The following is a 12,957-nucleotide window of genomic DNA, read 5'->3' on the forward strand; positions in this document are numbered from 1 at the left end:
TTTGTTGAAAACTAAAGCAGTAACCGCATTATGAGAACTAATAACGGAGGAAAAGAAAGAGGTAATGGAAGGTAACGGATAAGTTGCCGTTAACTTCGCTAATGGATCCAATCAGTTTGATTGATAGATTTACGTTTTGATTGATGGTGAATATTGTAAAGAGTTTGATATGTGCATTGTAGTTATTATATAGTAAGTACACTGGGACATTGAGGTAGAGGATTCTTACCTTCAAATAACTTTTTTTATACTTTCTTGTGAATTGAAATGCAATTGATATTGTTTGATTGAATTGAATAGAAAAATAAACAAAGATTAACGTACACTATTAGATACAAAACAAAGTTCTCCGCTGCGTCTTCGGTATAATAAACATAAGCAAAAAAAAATAGATTTTTATAAATATCTAGATGGAGTAATGGACAAGAAAGGTTTGAGAAGAAAATATACTTTTCTAAGAAATACTCCATTCAAGCAGCCGGAAATCTTAAAAAATCATCCAACTCAAGATCACCTTAACAGACAGGCATACTAAAGAGAAGGAAAATTTGGGGTCCAAAGTTTATAGCTTATATATAGATGCAATATAAGGATATAAAATTTATATTTGGTTAGCAAAGTTTATGTGTAGTTGTTCAATAATTTTAAAGGCTATAGAAAGCATGAAAAGTCAGACTTAGCTAGTCTATACTATATATAACCATTGACAAAAAAAAAACAGTGACACTCCAGGAGTGCCGAGTGAACTAGAGAACTAGCTAGATACACAAGTGAGTATGTACATGCATATACAGGGTGTCCCAAAATTATGGGACATGAAGGGAAAGTACCTTAAATATCGAAGATAAGCTATTTTACTGAAAGAAGACATTATGTTACTTTTAGAAGTTAGTAATTCTGCATTCAAAGATTTTCAAAAAATTACTTGCCTCGTCTGGGAATCGAACTGACTTAAATGTAAAAAAAAACACCCCTACTCTTATGATGGCAATCGAAAGAATGCCCAAGGACTAATAACTCTTCTTAAGTAACATAGTATTTTAAAAGAAAGTAGTCAATTATGTGGGTATTTTTTTGTAAATTAATTAATTAAATGCTCAAAATGTGATCCCTCTTGTCTTACGCAAATCGCCAATCTTTTAATGAGTTGGCTGCCTGTTGATTTTCTTATCATTTTATGGTGAATACTCGATATGATATGGCACAATTCTGTTTGTAACTCGCCCACGTCCTCGTATCGCTTTTTGTATAGCATATCTTTCACGTATCCCCAAAAGAAGAAATCTAATGGTGTAAGGTCCGGGGATCTGGCCGGCCATCTAATCGAATTCTAATTCTAATCTTCGAACCAATCCATGTAGGAAAACATAAATATTACGTTGTTCCTTTCTTTTAAAATAATATGTTATTTAAGATGAGTTTTTAGTTTTTGGCCATTCTTTCGATAGGCATCATAAAAGTAGGGTTGTTTTTTTTTACATTTCAGTCGGTTCGATTCCCAGACGAGGCAAGTAATTTTTAGAAAATCTTTGAATGCAGAAGTACTAACTTTTAAAAATAACATAATGTCTTCTTTCAGTAAAATAGCCTATCTTCGATATTTACGGTATTTTCCCTTCATGTCCCATAACTTTGGGACATCCTGTATACAGAGGTTTCGGTAACAGTAACAGTGTCTAGAGATCAATACTTTTTTCCCATCTCAAAAAATATGCCAAAGAAGCCTAAAGACGTTTTCTTTTCAAAATCAATCGTGACTTTGTATGCTTAAAACATTCGAAATACAAGATGTAACAGTCCCACAGTCACAGTCTGCTGTAACTTTATCCGTTGCCGGTTGCCGGTAGTTAGTTCCCAATCGAGTGTTGGCTCAACAAAAAAGCCCCGAAATCGAGTGTCCGCAACACCCGCTTAACTTTTAATTAGTACCGGCTCCCTACATTGTAATACAGGGTACGATCGACCAGACAAATTGTTCTTCACTTTACAACTGCGGATAAGAGGGATTAACATACACTCGAGTTTTCAATGCGAATTTCAGTGTACAAACAAATAACTGAAGTAAACTCATACCAGATACATTGTTGTTTTATTTTTTGTAGAATTTGATTTAATATGTTTGATGGCTCTTTGCCTTGAACACCAAAGAGCCGCTACTTCTTTGAGTTACTAAATGACTATCGTGATTACAAGACGGCACTTTACAAGTAATGGAACAGTAGCGTAACTCAGCGGTCTCTTTGAAATTTATATCTACGACTAGGCGGGGTGTTAGAGTTGATATTTATACAAACATATTGATAATGCGGACGGCGCGGCTAAACTAATTTAACTCGGACAGCGACAGTCTCGGTAGCGTATGGCGTGGCACACAATAGTTTAGTCTTCCCAAGATTGCTTAGCGGCCGTGTAAGTCGTGTGTTTGTGTACGTGCGTCGTACGTATAATTACCCTGGCTATGTTGTAGTTGTTATTTGACGGCGGCGGGCCATGTAATTTGTCCTTCACGGTTTGAATAACGAATTCTTCATAATCCTTCTATGAAATATAATGAAAAAAGGGCAGGTCAACTGATACTAACGTCATCATCACCTTCGTTACGACTTTAGAAGAAAACAAAGAGTAGATAATGCCTACAAAAGGTGGAGTACGCATTTATTTTGAGTTTGACATGCTTCCGAAAATGTGCCTTAATTTTTGCTATTATTATAAGGCTGATTAAATTTTTGTTTTATTTGTTTCTTTCAATGTGCCGATTAATTTTTTGTGTATGATAGATTCATGAGAAATTGTATAATCTAGTAGTATGCTGCACCTGTTAGCAAGCCTTTGATAAAATTTTTGGATGAAGTAATAAATTCGGTGATACCTTTGCAGCACTATAAGCAACTAGACTCCCGATCGCCTAGTAAAAGGTCGTCAAAAATGTCCGAGCGGCGTTGGCATTAACTTATACAGACAACATTAAAACATTCATTCAAATTAACACCTTACTTCGTTGCAGTTATGTTCAAAGTCTATGAACGAAAACTCTGCCTAATAGACGCGTAGTCAGAGTTTTGATTCGGACAATTTTTATGTGTGATTAACATATGCCTGTTTTATGTAAATAAGTCACAATAGGTATTTTATGAAGTCAGATTATGATAAGCGTATAAGATGACAAAGACATCTAATACGGGGGAAATGCTCAACAAGGACGTCAGTGTTAGTGCACGCCCCAACGTAATAAGAATAGCAATAAATTAATGGAAGACTGAATTAATAATAATGATTAAATAAATCTTATGAAATCTCTTTTGATTAATATGTTTAACTTTGTTTTTCGTATTTCAAATCACTACAGCATTCACCCTAATCAAAACAACAAATCAATTTTCAATTTAACGAATTATTTCATTGTTTTGCTTCACAGCCGCTCGTGTATTTTCTAAACAAATGTTTGGCTGCACAGTTTAGCTGGTCGCTTGTCAAACGTGATTCAACGTAGTTTTATTTTGGTCCACATGTTGTTAGAACCTCGTTATTTTAGCTACAAAGTGGCGTGCCTAACTTTTGTAACAATTGATTGCTTTTCCTTCATAATGTTTTGACAAAATGTAGTAGCGACTTCGTTCTCTACTGCATCGGTTAGAACATTCGTTAATTAAAGTTAATTTATAAATAACGTTAACCATATTCAATTCAGGTAAATAAGTATTAAAGTAATCTCAACCTAGACATGAGGATCTATGTAAATTTTTTTTCATCACATTATTCATATTTAAATCATACTCGCTCATGTTGTCTTGCACGTCCAGACGAACCGGGATTGTTATGGTGAATATGGTGAAAGAACATTCCTAATAGTTGAACAAGTTGTTTGGTCTCTTTTTTGAGATTTCCGTATATTATCGACCTGAAAATAACGTCGTAGAAAGTAAACTTCATGAATTAGTTTTGCAATTGAGGAAGGTATCTGAGACCTAAACTGTTTATGATAGCCACGATGAGTAAGATATTAATAAATAAGTGAAAAGATAAATATTTTCATCTAGGTTACATTTCAATTTCCATAAATTTGTGCTCTTTTTTTTATGGAATAGGAGGACAAACAAGCGTGCGGGTCAACTGTTGTTAAGTGATCACCACCGCCCACAATCTCTTGCAACACCAGAGGAATCACAGGAGCACTAACGGCCTTTAAGGAAGGTGTACGCGCTGTTTTTGAAGGTACCCATGTCGTATCGTCCCGGAAACACCGCACAAGAAAGTTCATTGCACAGCTTTGTGGTACGTAGAAGAAAGCCTTTTTTTATGGAATAGGAGGACAAACGAGCGTACGGGTCACCTGGTGTTAAGTGATCACCGCCGCCCATATTCTCTTGCAATACCAGAGAAATCACAAGAGCATTGCCGGCCTTTAAGGAAGGTGTACGCGCTTTTTTTGCTCCTTGAAAACCGCACTGTGGAGGACCGCCACACATCCAGATGGTGAGAACATTTCATTATGTAATTTATTAAACGATCACGAATAAATCTTATATCTTTGATGTCCTGATGTCCACGTCCTTGTGCACGAGGAAAGGCTTGTGGGATGGGTCTTGTGTCTCTTCTCATGTCAAAGGTTCTTTAGCAGATGCTGGGGCTACTATATTGACCATGAACCCAACGTCACAAATATTTATTATGGGAACCACAACGACGACTATTTCTCCCGTTAAGCAGTAATGTGTAAACATTACTGTGTTTCAATCTGAAAGGCGCCGTAGCTAGTGAAATTACTGGCCAAACGAGACTTAACATCTTATGTCTCATGGTGACGAGCGCAATTGTAATGCCGCTCATAATTTTTGGGTTTTTCATGAATCCTGAGCGGCACTGCGTTGTAATGGGCATGACGTATCAATTACCATCAGATGAACGTCCTGCTCGTCTCGTCCCTTATTTTCATATGTATACTTATAATATGTAGAGATAAATATATAAAATATATATATAAAATGACGGTTTTAGTGAGTCTTACATCTTTTGGTGTCGAGACACTTGGCACCTATGCGTCTAAATTGGGCTAATAGAAATCCAAGCGTTGGGCAGTTATTTCAGCCGACTGCTGGCAGTAATTTTTATTAAATACTAGCTGACCCGACAGACGTTGTTCTGTATATAATAAATAAAATAATGTTTTTATATGAATTTTTCAATAATATATCATAACATCAAAAATTACTTCGTAAAATATGCACCCTGCTGTCGTAATGAAATTGTTTCACAGCAGAACTGTCAAACTGTGCGTCAACAAATTCTCTCATAGAAATTATGTATGGACACATTAAAGGAAAAACAAATTTGTTGTTTTTATTTAATTCACCTTTTAAACCTTCTCTGGACTTCCACAAATAATTCAAGACCTAAATTTGCCAAATCGGTCCAGCCGTTCTCGTATTTTTGCGAGACTAACGAACAGCAATTCATTTTTATATATATAGATTATAAATGTCATAATAATTGTCTTGCGTCACTTATCATTGGCATATTATAAAACAATTGTGATAATATCGGCAGCGGAACACCGTTTTGACAAACACAAGCAATCATGATAGCACTGTCAACACGTCTGTCTGTTGTCACGTCAACAATAACAACAAATTATGAGGTCGCATTCAATTTGACGTTGATATTTCCAAGTTTACGTTGGCGCACTTCGTAAACATTCGGATATCGACGTCAAGTTTTATTTGATTGTGATGTTTATTGTTGCCGTAATGAGTTGTCCTTGTGTTGTTGTAAATGTTCATTATTTATAAAAGTTAAAGATTTATTGTTAGAGATAAGTTATGAAACAAGCAGATGATCTTAAAGATCCACCATCTATATATCTATATATATAAAAATGAATTGCTGTTCTTTAGTCTCGCTAAAACTCGAGAAGGGCTGGACCGATTTGGCTAATTTTGGTCTTGAATTATTTGTGGAAGTCCAGAGAAGGTTTAAAAGGTGAATAAATATGAAAATGCTCGGAATTAGATAAAAACAACGATTTTGATTTTTCTTTGATGTGTCCCCCGTCGTTCAGAAATCAAATTAAAATAATAATTTGAAATGAATAACTATTTAGAATTTTAAAATCTTTCGGACTTTCTCAGGAGGTATAAAATAAACTTAATTTTAGGTAACTGTAGTAGGTAGATTAACTTTATATCAGATTATTTTTATGTAGATTGATAAATCTTAAGTTTTGTCCAAAAATAAAATATATGAACCTAACCGCACCAACAAAACAAAAAGTTTATCAGAAAGCTTTGAATTAATTAACAGACTATATCATAACTATATGTATCTATCAATATCAAATTGAAACCTTATAAATGGCCAATATTTCAGGAAAACTCGAATTTAATCGAAAATAATAATAAAATATCATTCGTACCGAGCATTTTTTTATTTGTTTTTATAAAAAAGGATTCCTTTTGTTTGTTTTAAGTTTATTTTATACAAAAGTTAAGGTATTTTATTTATCGATATATATAGCATCACAAAAAATATATGCGGTAGCGGCAAACAAGCTTAATCCCATCAATTAAATAATATATTGAGGGTTTTAATTGAATAATAATTTTTCAGAAGTTTGATGGAGCTTGTTCTGTTTATAATAAATTGTTTGTAATTAATTATTGAGTTTTTTGCCGAATCTTCTCAACAAAGCAGGCTTAAAAATTATTGGTGGTAGTGAAAAAATAATAATTGACGATTTAAGTGTTTTATAACCGACATGAATGAGAGCATTATTATGACTATGTTGCATTTGTTTATTTACATATTATGATCACATGTTGATTTTAAAATCAACAAATATGACATAACATTCTTATAACAATTTATAAGCAAATAATTAATTTTGCGAAATAAAAGCAAGTTAGCGAAAAAAAAATTATATACATATTTCATTATTATGTCAATTTTAAATATCGGCATGAAATGTTATTTTAAGAATCTCACTAAGCTGGCCTTACAGAGTACATTTTATTTTAAACTAGCTGACCCGACAGACGTTGTTCTGTATATAATAAATAAAATAATGTTTTACATGAATTTGTCAATAATATGTCATAACATCAAACATTACTTCATAAAATATGCACCCTGCTGTCGTAATAAAATTGTTTCACAGCAGAACTGTCAAACCGTGCGTCAATAAATTCTCTCATAGAAATTATGTATGGACACATCAAAGGAAAAACAAATTTGTTGTTTTTATTTCATTTAGCAGCATTTTCCTATTTATTCACCTTTTAAACCTTCTCTGGACTTCCACAAATAATTCAAGACCAAAATTAGCCAAATCGGTCCAGCCGTTCTCGAGTTTTAGCGAGACTAACGAACAGCAATTCATTTTTATATATATAGATAAGAGCATATATATTAGTTTATTCTGTTTTTTCTCTTTTAATTGAATTTTCAGGATTTATTTTTATACAAGCGTGTCGTTGTTTTTATTGTGTCCACTCTATTATGTATTACACTTAGAAATAGAGGTTAACTTAAGATTAATTAAGGTCAATATTGTATCAAAATGGATAAATTAATATTTAAAAATAAGTTATTATTAAGTTGGTTATAATTTTCAATTCCAAAATGATTCGTTTCACTTTAGTGTTGCAGATATATTGTATAATACTAACGGCTTACTGACTATAATTTCCAAGTGACAAACAGGATATGACGGTATCCTGAAGCTAGCAACACTCCTAGCCTATTATCTACTCAGTGGCCAGTTATTAGCCGGCCGATGTTCCGCCGCGTGCTAGATAAGGGCAACAAATGAACGGTGCTGGCGTATCACTGGCGCCGTTACTCACCGGCATGGTCTGACTTCCGTGTAGTTGTGTGATGGCCTGCTGCGCTTCCTGGTGTGAGCTGAACTTGACGAACGCGCAGCCTGCAACAATGGAAGATGGTTATCTCGGAACTGACACAATATCACAATATCTCTAAGCGTGTGTGTTTGACGATCGAGCGGTGTTCGACCAAAACGACGACTTAGTAAGGACTATAATCCGAACAAAAAGGAAATCAACAATACCTTGCCTACCTACTTCATCGTAGTCATCACAACAGCTTTCGTTTTAAAATTCCCGAAAAACACAGTCTGCTGTCACCCATAGCTGACACGCATCTAAAAATGCGCTTCGGTTCTTATACCAAATAATTTAACAAGACCGCATTTCGCATAAATCATTGCTCGATTTCCACTTATTTCAATTAATCTAATAATCAAATAAGTTTGTTTAATAATAATCGACAATGTAATGTGTTTAATGAAACCCGCGCTTAACCTTTCTATTGGTCTGTCTTAGCTCAAGTTCAGCATAATCTCAGCTGTCAAATGACTTTAAATACCAAACCAAAGATTGCGCTAAACTTTAACTTAGCTGAGTTTAATGTGAGTAAAGTTTGAGTACGCTCTGTAAATATCAGCCTAAAAACTGTTTTTGTTTCTAGATTATTTTCCGAACGTTTGTTGAATACATTCTGACAGGTCAACAAAGGATCAGTGAGCTTAAATTTTGCAAACACAGAGCAAATGACAATAAGAAGTGCCAATTGTTTTTATATTGACAAGAATAGGTATACATGACATTTGCTTACACAATATTAAGATTCTATATAGTCTAGTATATCTATTGCTTAAAGGCATTCACAGCATTTCATAACAGATATTTACAATAGGCAAAAACAAGACTTAAAAATTAAAACAAAATACTAGTAAATTAAATTAAACTTGTTACAAAATATGATAGAAATTAACAATTTATGAATATATACAAGAAATTAATGATCTTACCATCGGGTAAGCCCAATAACTTAATATATGTAAATATATATAAACACAGATAAAATATTCTCAAATGATTTTCAAAATAATTTAATCTAAAATGTCGAGATCTTTTCAAGCCATGTTCATAAAAGCATATAAGTTTTCAAATCCATCAACCACGAAATAGAATTCCCAATACATTTACGTTAGAAGCAAACAAAAATCCGTACAATTTCCATTCCACACTAAAAGCCTTCGCCAACAAAAATCTTCGTACGCAAAAACAAAAGTCCTAAATAAGAGTGTGCGGGGATTATCACTCAATTTTTCAATAACAAGCTGTCAGTCGGTGTGGCGCAGTGAGTCACGTCATATCAATCTTGGAACGGAAACAAGAGTGAACGATGTCAAGGGAACTGCAGCCTATCGTTCAATTGACGGCTTTATATTAAGACAGATTTGTTGTATATAAAAGTAAAACAAAATTATTTATGTATATAGTAGTGTATATATTTAGTAGTATAGTATATTTTTATATAACACTAGCTGACCCGACAGACGTTGTTCTGTATATAATAAATAAAATTATGTTTTGTTAATTATATATATGTTAATTTATGTTTCACGACAGAACTGTCAAACCGTGCGTCAATAAATTCTCTCATAGAAATTAAGTATGGACACATCAAAGGAAAAACAAATTTGTTGTTTTTATTTAATTTCGCAGGATTTTCCTATTTATTCACCTTTTAAAACTTCTCTGAACTTCCACAAATAATTCAAGACAAAAATTAGCCAAATCGGTCCAGCCGTTCTCGAGTTTTAGGGAGACTTACGAACAGCAATTCATTTTTATATATATAGATATATGGTGCTTCGAGCATGCTTTTAAATTAAATTTTTAACCAAAATTTATGAACGATGCAGAATTCGAACCCTCGACCTCTCGGGTTCCGTCCCAGTGCTTGTCCACTGAGCCAACCGTTCGAGCATAAATTTAATTTAATTAATGTTATGTGTTTAATTTATTTAATTAATGTTTAATTAATGAGTGAGGGTTAAAAGTGGTATACTTTAAAAATAGCAAATTGTTTAGCATGATTTTATTTAATCTGGCTTCTTCCACAGGGAAATATTATTATACATTCATCTTTATGAAATACAGTACAAAAAATAATATATTTCCTATAATTAACCTCGCCTCTTTCAATTGTCCCTTCTATCGTGTAGTTTCTATGTGCTTAAATACCGCTTTTTCTAACCTATATCAATGAAGAGTAATATTGTTCTGAATTGAATTACTAAGATTAAATACACTATAATATATTATAAGAAGGTAATTAGATAGTATTTCATATTGAATTGCCGCTAAACTGATTCATTAAGTTAAATACTACAGACAGTACACGTTGCGTGTTTATGTTTAAGAATTAAGCTGGACTTGTTTTATAGAATTGAAAGAAAACCACCTGATATGAGACATAGCAAAGAAAATTACACGAAAGTGAACATTTCCACATCGATTATAATACATAATATTATGCTGATAGTATAAATAATATAAATTATTGGGAAGTCTCTAGTTCACTCTGAACATGAAACAGGTGTTAGAAAGAGATAAAAGTTGAAACAAAAGAAAGCTGTCCGCTTAATAACGACTGATGGATCTGAGCTTATCATCATAGGATTACGAGGACCAAGGAGGGACTAAATCAGTTACCGAGATGCGGGTTGATCTTTACAAAATAATATTAGATATATCAGGTGGAAGAGAATTATGGTGAAAGGAAACGCCGTGAGTACTTTTGTATCCAATCAACGTAATTACGTTGACATCGCGGGACTCACTTTTGTTATTACGAATACTGCATCCTTTTAAGAATCCTTCTGCTTAATAATATCTAAAATGTTATTTTTAAATTCGTTTCTTTATCACAAGTCTTATCATTAATAATAAGCCTATTTAGTCTAGTTAGTCTCGCTAAAACTCGAGAACGGCTGGACCGATTTGGCTAATTTTGGTGTTGAATTATTTATGGAAGTCCAGAGAAGGTTTAAAATGTGAATAAATATGAAAAACGCAATTAAATAAAGACAACAATTTTGTTTTTACATTGACGCGTCCCGCGTCGTTCAGAAATCAAAATGAACGAATAGTTTAAAATGAATAACTAATGAGAATATTTATATCTCTCTAACATTCTCAGGAGGGATTAAACAAACTTTATTTTAGCTACCTATAGTTGGTAGATTTTATGTACGATTTAATATTTGGTAGTCTGAGAATCGGTCGTCATCTATTTTTTATGCCCCAAAACTTTTAATTCTTGATTTTTTTTCTTATTACTTTATAAGGCAATACAAGGTTTGCTGGGTCAACTAATATTATATAATTACCTCCCTATTCATAATAGTCTGCTAACTTAAAGCATTGCTAATTCTCACTCTGTCTTCTTCTATTGACTTAAGTCAGAATGAGAAAAAACACTCCTATGCGACTGTTTAAAGTTAACAGACCATTATGAATAAGAGGGTAAATATAATGATAATTAGTCTTTGTTGTAATGATACTGACATATTGCGTCTATCAACATATTGTTACTTGGCTTGTCTCGTATCGTTCCTTGACCTTACTGAATGTTTCTATAACGATGATCTAATTCTAATTATATTGGACTCATCCAAAAATCTGTTAATGCTCTAATACTATTGTGTCTGTTTTATTATTCTGTGCTTTATGCTTAGCAATAAATGCCATGGAATAAGTAACGTGCGTCTATTCTATTGTTCGTGATCCTTCTGTCTTTTCCTTACAGACACCTCAGCTGCTACTGTGTTTACAAAATATATAACAACTACTATAATTTTAGATTAAAATATAATATAAAATATTCGGCCCGTGAGTTACTGCTACTAGAAAAACCGCATAAATGCCGACAGTATTCTTGGTATTCACTTCCTAGTACTAATGTTTTAAGCTTCGTGTAATCATATAAGTTATTGCAAATATAGTTTTGAGGATAAATTTGTTTTGAATAAATATTTAAATTTATTATCATTCATAAATTTAATTGAACAAAATCAATATATCAATTTTAATGGTGAAGCCGACGTATAAAAGAAAAAGGTAGGCTATGAGTAACGAAAGCGAAATTAAAAAACCAGATTCACCACAGTGCATTCATGCCTACTTTATGAACGTCGAAAAAGGCTTCGGTTGAGGAAAAGAGCACAAAAGAAATTACGGTTCCATTGTGTCTTTTGTGAGACATTCCGCAGGAATTATGCCTGATTGGTTATGTTCGTTAGAAGCGGAGCGACTCGAAACTCGTTTGTGATTTAACGGGAATTTAGGCCTCAAATTCTGTGCAGTATCTGTACCTTTCTATATTTATTGGTTTTGTTGGATATCAATCCGAGCGACCTATTGAAACAGACTTTTGTGATAGAAGTATTCGTAGTTGTAGATAGCGGACATACCCACATCTCAATATAGTTTACCGTATTGTTTATTAGAAATAATGAAATGAAATGAAATGAATTTTTTTTTGCAGGAAACATTGTACTTAACATGTTAACATAATATTATTGATAATCCAATATGTTTCGTCAATTGACATGCAAAATATGTTACAAAATTGTCTAAACACTACTCGTACTGTTATACTTATAATATTTTTAATAATTTATAATATTTCTTTATAATTAATTGAAAAAATGAGAACCAAGAACTATTGATATGAAAACGAGACTAACGTTAAAGTATAATCTAAGTTTAAAAACACGGATATATTGTAATTATTATGACGGGTACTCACGATATATATTTAATTGATTTGATGTCGATATTTCGATCTATATGTTTGAATCGTGGTCACGGCGGAACTTGGATTTGGATATAATATGTAGATGCTAAAAAAGCAACCTCCCTCCTTGCAACATTTTCACTCACTTTTTCTCTCTTTAAACTTTAAGTTTTACTTTTCATTTCTGTTATTTTTTATTCCTAAATAATACATTCTAACGAATAATATCTGAATTAATATTTATTGCGTTATTAAGAACATGATATTAATGTAGGATTTTAAATTAGATTCGTATTTTATTAAAAAAAAATATTGAGTTCACATCGTTATTCAATACTAGCTGACCCGGCAAAC

The 12,957-nt window shown here is 32.8% G+C and overlaps 1 protein-coding gene across 5 annotated transcripts in view; it reads right to left on the bottom strand.

Moving 5' to 3' along the window:
- Positions 1-12,957, bottom strand: part of LOC126968704 (CUGBP Elav-like family member 4) — a 737,944-nt gene that overhangs the window by 56,331 nt on the left and 668,656 nt on the right. For all 5 annotated transcript variants that reach the window (XM_050813787.1, XM_050813786.1, XM_050813785.1 and 2 more), the window contains one exon: positions 7,839-7,918. In XM_050813787.1, coding sequence (XP_050669744.1) covers positions 7,839-7,918 — 80 coding nt within the window. The remainder of the gene's footprint in view (positions 1-7,838; positions 7,919-12,957) is intronic.

Source organism: Leptidea sinapis, chromosome 16 (genome assembly GCF_905404315.1).
Source record: "Leptidea sinapis chromosome 16, ilLepSina1.1, whole genome shotgun sequence".
Classification (NCBI taxonomy): Eukaryota; Metazoa; Arthropoda; class Insecta; order Lepidoptera; family Pieridae; genus Leptidea; species Leptidea sinapis.